This window comes from Sceloporus occidentalis, unplaced genomic scaffold (assembly GCF_023333645.1).
Source record: "Sceloporus occidentalis isolate IW3139 unplaced genomic scaffold, rSceOcc1.0.p SCAF_12, whole genome shotgun sequence".
In the NCBI taxonomy this organism is placed as follows: domain Eukaryota; kingdom Metazoa; phylum Chordata; class Lepidosauria; order Squamata; family Phrynosomatidae; genus Sceloporus; species Sceloporus occidentalis.
The window spans coordinates 9,141,184-9,158,004 of record NW_028316992.1 but is presented as its reverse complement, the minus strand read 5'-3'; the positions used below and the strand labels follow the sequence as shown (position 1 = coordinate 9,158,004).

Genomic DNA, 16,821 nt, shown 5'->3' with positions numbered 1-16,821 from the left:
TTGAATGTTTTAAACTAGATAACTCCCTGTCACCAGGGAGGAACAAACTAGCAATATGTTTACAGTCAGTAAATTCCATAGTGATCCACAAATTGTGCTCCATGACCAACTTTCATGTAGTGTATGAAATGACAGCCAAAATAAGAGGAAAATTATGGCCCATCTGGACCAAAAAGTGACAAATTTTGAACTAAAACATAGTTCTTCCTGTGCTGTCATGCAGCTTTGGTATTAAGAGGTGGAAGGGTACTGCTACCTTTGTGCATGTTCTATCAGTCAAATTCTGCCAATCAAAAAATTGCTATTCAAATAACTCTTTCCTATACCTCTTACACTGGAATGTAAAGCTTCACTTTGATGGCATGGAGAAGTCACTGAGTAGATTACTGCTTTGCTCCGCAATGCAGCTTAAGAGCTACTGCTCTACGGGATCTGAAGACTGATAGTACATGAGTGTTTTTGGCTGCTTCCCATGTCATTCTGGCAACCTCTCTCTAGGCAATCATTTATGTGGGTCAAGAAGCTGATAAACCCTATATGACAGTCATTCAGGCTGCTCCCACACAGAATAATTAATGCAGTTTGACATCACCTGGTGCCATCCTGTGGAATTCTAGGATTTGCAGTTTGTTGTGGCACCAGAGCTCTTTGACAGAGAATGCGAAATGTACCACAAAACTACAAATCCTAGGATTCTATAGCATTGAGCCATGACAGTTAAAGCGATGCCAAACTGCAGTGTTGATGCAGCCTATGTTGATCATTTCATAAAAAATCAGGCCAAAAATCTGCACTGATATGAGGGTGGAGGGTTTGATTTTACCCGTGACAGCAATGATGTTTGAAATGGATTTAAATCAAGGGTGCAGCATCTTTGGTCCTACAGTTGTTGATGAACTAAAGCTCAGCAACATCCAGAGGGCTACATGTCCCCCAGCCCTGATTTAAAAGATCTGCCACAGAGTTGCTATTGTGGGTGTATTGTGGGTGGACAGGACTCCACAAAATCCCCCAAGCTTTTGCTTGTAAAATTTTGGTGTCAGGTACTTTCATTATGTAAGTCCACCAGCAGCATGGTGTGTACTGCACTCTGGAAACAATTTTAGCTACAATTGGGCATGTTTAACCCATGTGAATTCTCAAAGTGAGAGACCAAGAAAGGGCACAATCGATAGAAAGAGCTGAACAGATTCAATATCAGTAAGGGCTGTTTCTTAAAGGTACCTTACATCACACAGGTTTATAAAGCTACTTCAGGTCACATTGGAGGTATGCTGTTTAAATGACACACAGATCTTAAAAGGCCAGAAGCTGTGCCAAAGCTGCGCTCCAGTCCTAAGGACTGGAGTATGGCTTTGGCGTGGCTTCTGGCTTCTTAGGACGCATGCATCATTTAAACAGCATACCTCCAAAATGACCCAAAGCAGCTTTATTTTGGCCTATCTGTTCAGGCCCTAAGTAACTGAAGTGACTGAGAGATCTAGACTGCATCTGCACTTCAGAAGCAATGCAGGTCAACACCGCTTTAACTGCCATAGTTCAATGGTATGGAATTCTGGGAGTTGTTATTGGTCGTGGCACCAGACAGAGAAGACTATCTATCTCACAAAACTACGTATCCCAAAATTCCATAGCACTGAGCCATGATAGTTACAAGTGGTGACAAATTGCATTATTTGGCAGTGCAGATTTGGCCCTGACCATGTCAGTCTGGAACATCAGTATGTAAAGGGATTTTGTAGCCCTGCCTCTGAGGAAGTAGACCAAGTCTTACAAAATGCTACAACTTCTTATGCTCAGTAGAAGTTTCAAAAGGTGCTACAAGATGCCTTTGCATACTGAAAAGATTGAGGTGAGGATGGAGCTTAGAGGAAGCTCTTTCTGAGCCCAATCCTCTCCCGCTCAAATGATGTGCGATATGGGACAAAAATAGTAACTTTTTCAAACTCTGGTAAGAACAAAGAGAAATTTTAGAAGCTGAATTTTCTGAATAGTGAGTTAACAAATACAGTAACGTTGCCAAAGATGAATTTACTAATCCATTATGAGTCCAAGGCAGTGCAGGTTTTCCCAAACTACTTACCAGAGCTACATCTAAGAGGTAGACTGGAAGAAAGAATGAAACAGCGCTGCTAGCAACTTGGTTTGGGGCACCCCCAATGCCGTAGCACAATTTTCTGTAGACTGAGAGGGTATCTTCAAATTTGAGCTGAAAAGATCAATAAAATAGAAAGTGATAACTTTCTGGACGAAGTGCAGACTAGAATCAAAGTACTGTATATACTCATGTATTTGTCTCCCTCCCATAAAAGATACCAAAAAACAAGCGCTTATATTAGGTATACTGATACTGGCATGTTCGAAATGTTCTTAGACTCCTGCTGTAAGTTTTCAGATAAATTTTTCATATCCAAGTTCTTCTTAGGCTAAAAAACAAACCACGAATGAAGTTGAAACTTTTTTTAACATTCCTTTTGGCTGGTTAGGTAGGAAGGATAGTATAATTAATATTTTGAACTTCTGACATAAATGAGCAAAGATAAAATGAAATATTTTTGTAAAACAATAAAATTCAAACTATTTCATGGTTAAGCTACGTCAAAGATAGCAGAACAAGAAAGAGAAATCAAACATTATTTAGATCCAAGGATATTATTTTGGGAACTCAAAAGAAATCTGTTGTTTAGAAGTGCAGTTTGAAAAAATAAATATATTATTTCCAGGCTAAATGTAGACTCTCTTTTTGCTTTTAAAATAACCTTTCTTGATTAAGGGTTCTGGAATATTTGAAATCTCACATAATATTTTGTACTCATTCAGCTGGCCAGGTAAACTGTATTACTGTAATGCATATTCTGGGATTTTTAGCCAGCACAGCTATTTTCTCTCTCTCTCTTGTCTGAATTAGTAATTCATACAATGGATTGTTTATTTCTTTGACTATATAGTAAAAAAAAAAATCTGTCACATTTACTATTAATTAATAACTTTTTTTTGGCTCAAGAACATATATGATTCAAGACCATACAACTTTACAAGCTAAACTAGCAAGACCCACAGAATGCAGTGGTACCAGTGAAATTTTACTAGTGCTACTTGCTGTGTCATCCTTTTATCAGTGCTAACAGCAAACAGAGCAACTAAAAGAATGAGGCAGTTATCAGGCTTCCTGTGTGGGTATGTGTGAATACATACTAGAAATGGAAAAAATATTCAAAAGCATTCAAATAATGGTTGAAAAACATGCTTGCAGAGTGTTGAGATACTCTGGTGAGAAGAATCCTGGATTGACAATAATAACCACAGTTCAGGACATATTCTGAACAAAATTGGCACATGGTTGTTTTGAACAGCCATTTCTGCACAGAAAACATTCTTTTCAATGCACAAAAAAATTGTTTCCTGAGAAGAAAGTTCTCTTTCCCTGCTTCAAACAATGACATGTGAATTTTGCATAGAATAAGTCATCCAGAACTGTGTGGTTTTCTAAAACTTTCTTGTAGTGGAAAAAACGTTCTAGTTGTTTCCTTCAAGAATTACATTCTTAGCATGCACGCGCGTGCACACACACAAACACACACACACACACACAGAATTTTTAGTATTTTCAGTTTCTCAGGTAGCTGACTGAAAACAAAATTAAAAAAATTTGGAGGAAACAATTAACATCCCAATAGCTCATGGTTAAGCTAGGCCAAAGATAAGAAGACACAAGAAAGAGAAATTAAACATGATTTATAGTCACGTATATTCTAGAAATGTATTCAGGTCATCCAAATATTTCTCAGCCACATGGTGCAATGTCATGATAGTCTAGCAGAGCACAAGCAATGCCATTTCTCACAGTGATTAAATGCTGATGGATGAAATTCTCCTTCAATCTCAACTGATAACTCTCTTGTAACAGATTGCAACCACTTACACTTCAAAAGAGAAAAACAAGGAGGTCTGATGCATTTGTAAGCATTAGTTCACAAATATGGCAGCTATGGCTTTTCACAAATAAAACCGCCACCTTAGGCTGTGGTCCTCCCCTTTGTTCATCTGATGAAGCCAAGGGACATTCTTTCTTCACTCTTCCATTTGATAGAATGTAATTGGCTGCAACCGATCCTGGTTCATTTACCTAGAAGTAAGCCCACTAAGATTTACTTCATAGTAGACATATACAGGAATATACTATTTGTCCATTTCTGGACACAATTCAAAGTGCTGATTTTGACCCGTAAGACCCTATATGATAGAGCTCAAAGATCATTCAGAGAGGCCCCTCTCTTTTTCCCATCATCCTCTCAGGCTCATTTGGTGGGAACAAGGGAGATGACCTTCTTGGTGGTGGCTCCCAGGCTCTGGAACTCTCTCCCTAGAGAGGTCAGCACAGCCCCATCCCTGCTTTCCTTTTGGCAGCAGCTAAAAAAAAAAGTGCTGAGGAGGGTTGGGCTTTTTAATGCTGTGCTGTCAAGGCTTGTATATAGTTTGTAATGCATTTTAATATTTTTAAACGGTTTAATTTCTTTCTAAATAAATATCTATATTTTATTGCTTTTGTATTGTTTTTAACTTGTTCTGTTTCAACAGACAAATGAAATATAGTAATAATCACAGGAATACAAGGCACCCCAATTAAAAGATCTTCTGCAATGGAGAATTCATAATCAAATCATTATTATTATTATTATTATTATTATTATCTTTCGTTATATCTCATATCCCCCCCCATATTGGGACTCCAAGTAGCTTATAATTTAAAATAAGTAAAATACATCTAAAACATACAAAAACTGAACATTAAAATAGAATTAAACTACTCATTGTATTAAAACAATTTAAAAATATACTTTACAAAGATAAAAAGCAATTTTAAAAGTTCAGTTTAAAACAACAGAGCATGCTGTTAATAGCAAAATACCAACTAAGAACAGGGGGAATATAAATAAAATAATAAATCAAAACAATCCTCCACAAAAGTAAATATGAAAATTAATATTATGAAAAAATTGTACAGAACACAGAATAACAAAAATATCTCAATACAAATCAATCAAAGCCTAGATGCTACTTAATCACATGCAATATATGGATAGCTGTACTGTAAACATAAGCTTAAAATATACAATACTGAGAGCAACTAGATAATAACAACATGTAGTTTCAACCTAAATATAAACGTCCATGATGCACACTGGAGTCACAAATACATTACAATCTATTTCATGTCTGTGAGTAGAAAAGTCAACTATATGCAGCCATAGGCCACTAGCAAACTGTACTGAAGAGCTGTAAAGGCTGTAATAAACAACTGCAATATATGACACTGTTTGAAAAGATCTTCATCAGTAGCTAAAAGATAACACTTTCCATAATTATTTCACAGTCATGGATGAATTCCAAACTCTACAGATCTGACTGGCATAGAAATTGTGATTTATAACCTTGTTTTTATATTCAATGATTCTTGATTTAAGATCAGGTGTTTCATCTACATATATTTTTGAGCATGGCTAGAAGATGGTGGACTGATTTACTGAGACTGATTTACTTTACTACAGTAGGGCCAATGTATTATGTGAGTTCGTATAATATGGGTTCACTAGACATCAGAAAAACCACGTTCTTCTGGGTATTTTCTAGGTCCTACGGCACAATTTTATGGTATGCTTTAACTGGAAGCCAATGAAAGAATCACACTGGATGACCAGGAAAATGCCTAGAGAAGTGTTCTCACTAGGACTCTATGGTCCAGCATGATTCTGCGGTCAACTTCTGGCAGAAACATACTGGAGGACCTAGAAAATGCATAGAGAGAGCACTTCATTGTTCATTTGGGGTAAGAAAAATAGGGTTCCAGATTTTACATGAAAATCATATTATGTGAAGGGTCTTGGAACCGATCTCTTGCATAATGTGCAGGCCACCTGTATTTATTTAATATCTCTGTATTACATCCAAGGCTACAAGGACTACTGAAGCGCTGAACAAATAACAGTACAATTTTTTTAAAGTAAACATGTTAAATACTCTTCTAAAATATTTTGAAATAGTCTTAAAAGCCACATGGAACAACATTGTTGTAGCTGCCTGTTAGAAACTCAACAAGAGATGGAAGCCGAACTTCCATCGGCAGAGAATTCAATCACTGAAGTGCTGCTAGAGAGAAAGCCCTGTGTATACCAATCCAACCTCATGAATTGCTGGGATATGCAACAGGACCTCCTCTAAGGATCTCACATTTTGGGCAGAGTTGTATGGGAGGAGGAAGTCTTTTAGATATCTTGGTCCCAAGCCGTTTAGGGCTTTGTAGGTCAAAACCAGTACTGAGCTCAGAAGAAAATTAGAAGCCAGTGCAGTTCTTGTATGACCAGCCTTATAATGTTTCTAAAATGCAAACCCAATGTCAGGCTGACTGCTGTGTTTTGTACTAGCTGCAGCTTCCGAAACAGTCTCTGAAATCAAAGTACAGTAGTTAAAGACATCCCGTACCTTGGATCAAACACTGAACAGAACAGAGACTGCAGCCAAGAAAAAAAGAAAAAGGCTAGGCATGGGAAGGGCAGCCATGAAAGAACTAGACAAGATCCTAAACTGCAAAGATATACAACTGAGTAGTACTAAAGTTATAATAATCCAAACCATTATATTCCCCATCCCCATGTACAGATGTGAGATCTGGACAGTGAAGAAAGCTAACAGGAAAAAAAATCAACCCATTAGAGAAATGGTGTTGGAGAAGAGTGCTGTGGATACTGTAGATGGGCAAAAACACAAACAAATAAGTCACTGAACAGATCAAGACTGAATTCTTCCTGGAAGGCAAGATGATGAAACTGAGGCTGTTGTACTCTGGCCACATCATGAGAAGGAAGGATTCATTAGACAAGACAATAATGCTAAAAAATATAGAAAGAAGTAGAAAGAGAGCAGGGACGTAGCCAATGAGGGCGTCTGGGGGGTCTGGATCTCCCTCTTCCGTTAGATTTACAATGAATGGTATGTGCTGCTTTGCCGCCGCACCCAAGTGCTATTATAATGGTGGCACTTTGTCTGGACCCCCCCTTCCCAAAATCCTGGCTACGTCCCTGAAGAGAGGGAAAAGGATAGACCTAAGCAGAGCAGTGGAGAATACTCCATTGTTCTGCTTAGGTCCTGCAAATTCAAAACCTCTCTAATTGAGTTGGAGATGTCTCATCCAAAGGGTCATCATGAGTCAGGACCAACTCAGTTAACAACAACAAAACAACAGTTTTCAAACAATTTTCAAGGGCAGCCCCATTTTAGTATGGGGTTTCATGGATTTCAACTCACTTCTTCGATCTCCTTCTTTCTTACAGCATAAGTCAATCAACGTCATCTAAACCAGCACAGCAAGGGACCATTTTCAGTTAACAGGTTCAATGGAGAAAATGGAAAATTATATTGTACTGTATATAAGTGTTTAATGGACTAACAGAAATGTGGTGAGACAGTGGCTGTTTTCTTCTGGATCCTCAGTCATGCCTTTTAGTTTGTGAATTTTAAAACTGAACAATAGTAACAAGAAACCAAACTCGGAACAATGCAAAGTGATGTATTTTCAGAAGCAGAGGTAAATTTCAGAAGTTGTCAGTCAAATGTCAGTATATCTGCGTGGTCTTTAAAAAAAAAAATTATCAGAAAACACCAGATCAAGCCAGTAGCAGTCTGAAGGAGAGAAAAGGAACTACAGGGCATGGGACTTCCAGATAAAATTCCAGAACAGCCTTATCATTGAGACAAAGATGTACGTACACTAAAATAATAGAACTTTTCCTTTTCACCAGTTGACTTTTAGAAAGCAAAGCTTTCTTGCTTAGAATCCAGAGCACAAAGCAGACCTCTGTTCCTCAAGAAGGAAAGCTTTCCAGCAAGTTCAAATATATTCCGGCTATATCCTTAATTTGCATACACAAAATGAGAGTAAGCAATTCTAACAGAACTTGAAATAAAAGGGGCAGGCCAACAGAGGAAATATGCCAACAGAAGAAACTTAGGGTCCAAAAAGACAGGCCAAAATAAAGTTGCTTTGGGTCACTTTGGAGGTATGCGGTTTAAATGTCACAAGCGTCTTAAGAGGCCAGAAGCTGCACAAAAGCTGAGCTCCAATCCTTAGGACACATATATAGTTTAAACAGCAAACCTCCAAAGTGACCCGAAGCAGCTTTATTTTGGCCTGTCTCTTCGGGCCCAGAGTTCTAGTAATAATGTGAATGAGTTTGAGGTTCTCACTTAAAACTCATGTCGGAGAGGGGCAGAATTCTTTTTTGGGCAGGACAATGCCCTCATTTTTCCCTCTCCGGTACCTACATCTCCTGTACTTATCTCCTCACATTCAACCTAAATCTACCTTGCTGAAAATTAGATCCCTTGAGAGGTTGCCTTTGCTTGCAGCAGCACCCTTGGAGTATTTGAAGGTGGCAAGCACACATTCCCTACCACACTCCATCCTGACCATCCACTTCTTTAGGCATACCCACTTCCTTCAACAACTTCTTCTAACCTTATTTTTCACATCCCTCCATCCCCTTTGCCTCTCCCCTGAATTCCTCACTCCACCTTCCAACCATTGAAGGTCCACAGTTAATGCCCTCTTGGGCAAAATGAGGGCATTGCCTCCACCTGATGAAATTTCCCTCCAGCCTCCAAATTTCTAGTGCTGCAGTCATTTAAAAGTTTAGTCGCACAATTGAAAAATACAGTTTAGGCCTCCAAAGAAAAAGGGCAAGAAAAGAGAGCCAGTGTGGTGTGGTAATTTGAGTGCTGGACTATGACTCTGGAGACCAGGGTTTGAATTCCTGCTCAGCCATGGAAACCCACAGGGTGGCCTTTGGCAAGTCACACTCTCTCAGCTTCAGGAGTTATCACACTGGGGCTAATTTCGGCATTAAAGAGAGATTAAAACGCATTTAAAGCATCCCGCAAATAAAATGAAAACAGCAAGTAATTGCATGAATGATTATCATGTGCAATTGTGCAAATAATGTGATATCAGAAATGCATTGTTGCTGAAATCTTGAAAGTAAAAAGATGTGTGTTAATGCTTCTTTGTGAACACTTTAATGGCAGGTTTTGGGCAATGTCATATGAAATCGTTTAGCGTTATTACACGATTTTTCCAGGATATTCACGGGATAAACTCCCGATCTCCTTTGTGTGATAAATTCCTCAGAGGAAGGCAAAGGCAAAACTCCCTCTGAACAAATTTTAGAGACCCAGCATGGATGGCATAGCGATTTGAGTATTGGACTGCGACTCTGGCAACCAGGGTCTGAATCTCCACTTGGCTATGTAAACCCACTGGGTGAGCATGGGCAAGTCACACTCTCTCAGCCTCAGGGGAAGGCAATGGCAAACCTCCTCTGAACAAATCTTGCCAAGAAAACCCCATGCTAGTTTCGCCATAGGGTCACCATAAGTTGGAAAGGACTTGCAGACACATAACGAAGACAACAACTTATTTACTGCTTGGATCCAAGATGGATCCATAAATTTACAATAATTTTACCGATATTTGTTTACAGTAACAATAATTTTAAAAGATCCCACGAAAACATTATTGTACACACGTTTCAAAAGAGAGCCCTGCCAAGAGAGAGGGCACTGAAATGGGCTGGAGTTACAAGGGGGCTTTTTAGATGGTGACCAGAACTGCAAAGGAGGGCAAGGCACTGTAAAATGCAGGGCATCCTAGAAAATGTAGACCAGGCCCCAAGGAAAAACTAGAAACACTCCTAAAAATATAAATCCATGCTTCTTAGTCATGCTCAGGATAGAAGACATTTGGGGATCCCTCCTGGACAGAAGGCTGAAAGGGAGGACAGGGAAAAGGAGGAGGACACCTGCTCACCCTGTCCCTTCCCCCTTGGCAGGTAGGACAGTCAAGAAAAATGGAGGACATGTCCCAAATACAACCTTAAAACACTCCAAGAGAGACAGAAAACCATGATGCTTCTCAGCCCTGTTCAAAATAGAGGACTTTTTTTGGAATCCCCTCCTGGACAGGAGGCTGAAATGGAGAACAGGTCCTGGAAGAAAAGGAGGGGGAGATATGGGTCACCTTGTCCCTTCCCCCTTGGCAGGTAGGACAGTCAAGAGAAATGGAGGACATGACTCAATAAAAGCTCAGAACACTCCTAGAGATGTAAAGCCATGCTTCTGAGTCCTGCTCCAAAGGGAGGATGTTTTGGAAACCCTCCTGCCCAGGAAGGAGGCTGAGATGGAGGACAGGTGCTGGCCAAAAGGAGGAGGTGCAGCAGGGGCTTTTTTTTATGGGGGGGGGAGACCCACCTCTCCTGCAGAAGACTCTCCCCTGAGGGGCTCCTCCTCCTCTTCTTCTTCCTCCTCCTCCTCTTCCTCCTCCTCCTCTCCCAGGGCCCCAGTCTCTGGGTTGGGGGGCTGCTGCCTTCTCCCAGCTCCATCCATCTCCATCACCATCAGCATCCCAGAGAACCCTCCAGCTTACTCCTCTCCTCTGCCCTTCAGGGCCAGTAGTGGCCAGGGGTGGGGCTGCTCTGGCCTTTATGACATAGGCAGGCGTGACGCAGGGGAAGGAGCCTGGGACTGTGACTCTGACTGCAGACCACAGTCCCTCCTCCTCAGCCAGGGAGACCCCACTGGATGGCCTTGGGCCAGTCACACTGTCTCAGCCTCAAGGCGTGGCAAACAGCAAAGCCCCTCTGAACAAATCCTGGCAGCAAGAACAACAACAACAACAAATAAAGCATGATTATCATTATCATGATCTAATCTTAATAAAAAATTAATCATAAATAAAATTTATTATTATTGTTATTATTTTAGCTCATCTAGTTTAGGGTTATTTAGAATACTAACAAATAAAATTAACAATAAATAAATTATTATTATTATTTTAGCTTATATAGTTTAGAGTTACTTCAAATACTAATAAAGAAAATTAATAATAAATAAAATTATTATTATTATTATTTTAGCTTATATAGTTTAGGGTTACTTCAAATACTAATAAAGAAAATTAATAAAAATTTATTATTATTATTATTATTATTATTATAGCTCATCTACTTTAGGGTTATTTATAACACAAATAAAATTAATAATAAATACAATTATTATTATTATTATTATTTTAGCTTATATAGTTTAGGGTTACTTCAAATGCTAATAAAGAAAATCAATAATAAATAAAATTATTTTAGCTCATCTAGTTTAGGGTTATTTAGAAAACTTATAAATAAAATTAATAATAAATTGATTATAAATTGATTTTAAAACTCTTTTAATTGTAATATACAGTATTTAATTCTTTTTTAAGGGGGGTATATTGTAATTTTATGTATTATATTGTATGTGGATGTTTTAGTGTGAGCCGCTTTGATTGTCTTATTTATTTATTTTATTATTTATTAAATAAAATTATTATTATTATTATTATTATTATAGCTCATATAGTTTAAGGTTATTTATAATACTAATAAATAAAATAATAATAAATAAAATTATCATTAATAATAATAAATAACTATTAATAATAATTTTTTGCTCACTTAGTTTAGGGTTATTGTAAAGACAGCCTTTAAAAATAGCCAATAACCATCACAGCAATGCAGTCCTGAAGACTTCTCCACCAAAAAATCCTGCTAGGTATAGTTTAACTCATATTGTTTTATATTTATATTTATATATTAATATTATTTATATTTATAGACAGTGTAGTGGTTTGAAGTTTGGACTACAACCTTGGAGTCCAGGGTTGGATGCCCCACTCAGCTATGGAAAACCACTGGGTAGCCTTGGGCAAGTCACACTCTCTCAGCCTCAGAGGAGGGCCATGGCAGACCCCCTCTGATGAAACCTGTGAAGAAAATCCTATGATAGGTTCGCCTTAGGGTTGCCATAAGTCGGAAAGGACTTGAAGGCACACAACAATAAATAAAGTGTTGTTGTTGTTGTTAATAATAATAATAATTCTTTTATTATTTTTATCTTCTATAGTTTAGGTTTAGGTTTATTGTAAGGAGAGTCTTTAAAACACCCAGCAACAACCACAGCATAGGATGGCTGGGGTTTGTACTTTGTGGAGGCACTAGAACTCTCAATGCTTTTTTCCTATTCTACAAATCCCAAGATTCTGGAGGATGGACGCATGGCAATCACAGTGGAATCATTCAGTTTTAATTCTGTAGTGTGAATATTGTTCTATATGCAACACAACCTGGGGCCCTTTCACACTGCCAAATTATAGCACTATGTTTCTGCTTTTAATAGCCATGGCAAAAATCCTATGGAAATCTGGGATTTGCAGTTTAGAGGGTTTTTTTTTTAAACAAATGTTGGAGCACCTCTAGTGCTTGCTCAAACTACAAACCCCAGGATTTCATAGGATGTTGCCATACAGGGGTGTCACAAGTGGGGTTTGAGCCACAACAGATGACACCCTGACGGAGGGTGACACCACTGCTTTCCAAATACAGTGCACCTGCGCCATACGCAGGCGCACTATACACAGCTTCAATCTTACGCTGAAGTTGCACAACAATTAAAGAAATGGTGCGTGCACCCATGGCGCACGCCCTGCCCCACACCGTGAGCACACACCCATTGTTTGCAATGGGGCACAAGCATACACAGATTTCCCCTTATGCAGGGGGATCCAGAATGGATACCCCACGTAACAGAAGGGCCCACTGTATCTCCCTTTGGGCAGAAACAGACTGTGGTGTTCACCTGTATCCCTTTAACATACTGAAGAGATAGTTTGAGTGGGATTAGGCTCTGTGGGAATTACAATAAAAATTGTAATTTTTAAATTTAAAAAAATTAAATATTTTATTCCTTTTAAATTTTCTTTAAAAACTTCAAATCTTACCAAATTCTCACTTTAACCACATGTAACTATGTACACATAAATACATTTAGGCTGTGTGTATGATGTTGTAATTTAAAGATGTAATTTTAATTTTGCTAGTTGTTTATGTCACAACTCTTGCCAGTACATTCAGTGATATACAGGAATTGTGATTTTTGAGTAACGTTAGTACAAAAAACATGAGCAAGGATTCTGTATGGTGTGGTATGGAAGGAAGTCAATGGTGGGGTGATACCGTGAATTACCGCACCGGGTGATGCCAACCCTAGTGATGCCACTGTTACCATGACAGTTGAATTATAACACTACAGTTGTGTGACATGAAAGGGCCCTTTTTCTGGGCCCTCAAAAAACCCTTAGATATAAAGATTGACGCTATCCCCACTGTCAGTGTATTGGAAGTCAAATCCAGCTGGTTTCTGTACATGGAATGAAGACAGGAATGGCCTTATATAAATAAGAGTTCAGTTAAGTGTGTGTCTGTTAGTCTGACAAGGTATCATCAATTGCCAAATATCTTTGTCTTTGTGAAGAGACATGGTTACTAGTAAAGCCTTTAAAACACTATTAAAAAGAAATGATGTGGATAACCAGATTTATGTTCTGTAGCAGAACACCTTTGGATTGCTATCGAGTCTCTCAACACATACACATACCCACTGCCCACATGCAGGAGTAAAGAATCAGTTGTGAGTTTAAACCAGACTTCCCCAAACTTTATCCATCCAAATGGTTTTGGACTTCAGCTCCCAGAAGTCCTAACCATTGGTCCAACTGGCTTGGGCTTCTGGGAGATTAATTCCAAAAATCTGGAGAACCAATGTTTGGGAAACACTGGTCTAATCCATTGTGCTCCGAAGTTACAATTGGAAAAACACACCAAAAACACTGAGCTTCATAAGCACATTTCAGATTTTTAAACCCTATTTTACCGTATAGGATTCTGCAGGCGAACCGAGGGAAGGTGGGAAAAAACACTTAAGAAAATTCAGTCTTAAAACACAGCTTTTAATTCTCATTTCTTCTTCATGTTTAATACAAAGAATTCTACAAATAGGCCCCCTTTTTATATTGTGCCTCATCTTTCCATTTCAGTACTCAAAAGTTATAAAACGAAACCTTGAGCCTATTGTGCTTAAAATCATGAAACACTTCACAGTTTAGCTTTAACATTACCTAGTTTTAAAATGGTAATTTCAGGAAATAAAAACCTCCAATACCTGACTCATGGTTGCCTAATGCTGGAGTCCTAAAGTCCCAAATTTGGGAGTTGTCCCGTTTAAATCACTTGTTAGACATGTACAAGATTATTCTTCAAGCTGCAGTTCCCAAGTTCTAGATAAACACAATTTTAAACAGAGGTTTTGTTCATCTCATCTTCTAGTTATGTGAACATTGGAAAGACTAAGCCTGGAAACTGGTTTTGGGTAACTGTGTACTGTTACCACACATCCTGGTGGATATGAAAATGTTTAACCATAGTTGCCTCCCAAATGGAAATATGGTGTTTTTGAGTGGGGGTGGATACCTGCCGGAGGAAAATGAACTGCATCCATCAGTGGCAGTGAGATGCTGCCAGTCATTTTCTGTTCTCAACCAGTTAACAGCATTCCTCATATTTCTTACCACATACCCCACAATATACAGTATTGCAGAAGGAAACCAAGACATATGTGGCCAAACAACACCAGTGTGGTCAACATGAGAAAATTTATGAATGGGGAAGAACACACAAGATGGAAAAAAATCTGCAGCAGTTTGCTTTTGCCTAAGTCTACAGAGAAGGGAACCCTGTCTGTCCTCCAAGTTAATTGAGCACAAATTATTTTTGCAATGTGGAACTCAGTTTGCAGCAACTGAGGCAAGCTGAGGACAAAGGAGACAAGCGTGACATCTTAAAAGGCAGAGGGAAAAGTGAGACTACAGAAGATTAATTGGAATTATCCATTCCAAATCAGGATAGTTATGGAAGGTATGCTACCATTTTCTTAAAACTTTTACGTGTTTATTTTCCGCCCCATGTGATGCCACCTTTCAGCCACTTGTAAAATCTTATGTTTTTTAAAATCTAAATTGAGTATCTAGCCTCTTAAAATAACACCATGTTCATCTTTTTCATTAGGCCACTTTGTCTTTGCTGCAGGATCTTATCTTAAGGCACTAAATTCAAAGAACCATACTGGGTATGCTGTGAAACATATACGTATAGTTTTGCACATATGTTATGTTACATTACTTCACTGGGTGTCACTGTGTCCTAGCTTAAATCAATGCATAGAGTAAAGGTAACAGATTCAATTGTACATTAATTCATATATTTATCAATACAAGACTTCTTAGAAAAAACAATCCCATCTTGATACTTAAAAAGACACTCTTCCAAAGTGAAAAACTTGCAAATTAGCAGGCACTTCATTTATGTACATCTCTAATAAACAAGGCATGCTTTGAGAAATACATACAAGACAGTTCAGAGCCCAAAATGGAGAAAAACAGCAAGGTTTTAACACTGCTGACACAATTTCTAGACTGGATAATTCTACATATTCTTCTGCCTAGGCAACCAGTTCTACATATTGTTCTTTGTGTGTGTGCGTGTACCTTCAAGTTGCCTGTAGACCTATGGCGACCCCATGAATTTCATAGGGTTTACTTAGGCAAGGAATACTAGGCTTGCTATAAAATACAGTTTTAAAATTCAGTACAAATGATGGTTCATGATAGCCAATGTGCAATATGATTATGTCTCCGTGCGTGAGAATATGTAAATACAGAGAAAGAACGTGTGTGTGGGGGGGGGGGGGGAAGGATGGGCATATGAATGTGCATCTCTGTCTATACATTAATACACATGCTAGTGGCTTCATGCATATTTCACTGTGTTCAAAAGAAAGGCTGATTCCCAAAAATTAAAATACTTTGGCATGAATTCAGGAGGTTCGTGAGTTTTGTGATGTGTCTATATCTCATTCATTGTGGGAACACACCAACAGGGACTTTCCATTAATCCACCGAAGTCAAGGGTGGGGAATACGGGAGACCCAGGGACCTTCTTTCTGTCCCAGAACCTTCTAGGATTCCCAGAGATTGTCAAAAATGAGACTGGAGGAGGAGGATATACACAAGTAATCATGTCTTCTAGTTTTGGAATAACTAGTATAGACTGAATCTCCTTTATCCAGAATTATCCAGAATTCTGAAATGTGAAATACTCCAAAAATCAAAACTTTTTCATGAGTGGCTTACATAGTGACACTTTTTCTTTCAACGGTTGGAATGTACACACACAAAACTATTTGAAATATTGTGTATAAAATTACTTTCAAGCTATGTGTAGTGCATACAGTGTATATCAAACATAAATGCATTTTGTGTTTAGACTTGGATCCCATCTCCAAGCTATCTTATTGTGTAGGTATATGGAAATACAGGAATTCCAAAATCCAAAATATTCTCAAATCCCAAACACTTCTGGTCATAAGCATTTCAGATAAAGGATATTCAACCTGTATTTTTAAAATGCTAGACTGAACAGGGACGTCCTATAACCTAAACAAAAGGTGTATTGCTACTCTTGGAAGCTTCCAGGAAAGGCAATTTACCCTTTTCAGGGGGTGGGGGATGTAGGAAAAGGGTGGTCTGAAGAACTTGGTGAAACAGAGGGCTACAAAACCAGGGTTAAAACCAAACTTTGCCTATCCCTAACATAAGTAAAACCTGTTCATATTCATGCTTACATACAAATGTGAAAAGCTGGATTCTTTCAAAGGCCATATCCATAGGCATCACACTAGGGATTCCACTGCTATTCAGATGTGTTAACTGCAGTAAATCTGCTTCCATACAGTTAGATTTAGCATCACACCAGAAACTTCTGCATGGAGCAGTAGATAATGTTCCACAGTCCCAAGAACTGGCATATTTTACCACTTCATTTTTAGCCAGAGATATTCAGTAGCCAC

At 38.5% G+C, this 16,821-nt stretch overlaps 1 protein-coding gene across 1 annotated transcript in view; it reads right to left on the bottom strand.

Moving 5' to 3' along the window:
* LOC149305238 (sphingosine-1-phosphate transporter MFSD2B-like) overlaps nucleotides 1–10,673 on the bottom strand; it is a 48,468-nt gene extending 37,795 nt beyond the window's left edge. The window contains exons 1-2 of the mRNA XM_089478041.1: nucleotides 10,300–10,673; nucleotides 2,084–2,209 (exon numbers count right to left, since the gene is read on the bottom strand). Of these exons, the coding sequence (XP_089334167.1) occupies nucleotides 2,084–2,209; nucleotides 10,300–10,452 (279 nt within the window). The 5' untranslated portion in view covers nucleotides 10,453–10,673. The remainder of the gene's footprint in view (nucleotides 1–2,083; nucleotides 2,210–10,299) is intronic.
* Nucleotides 10,674–16,821: the final 6,148 nt, after the last annotated feature.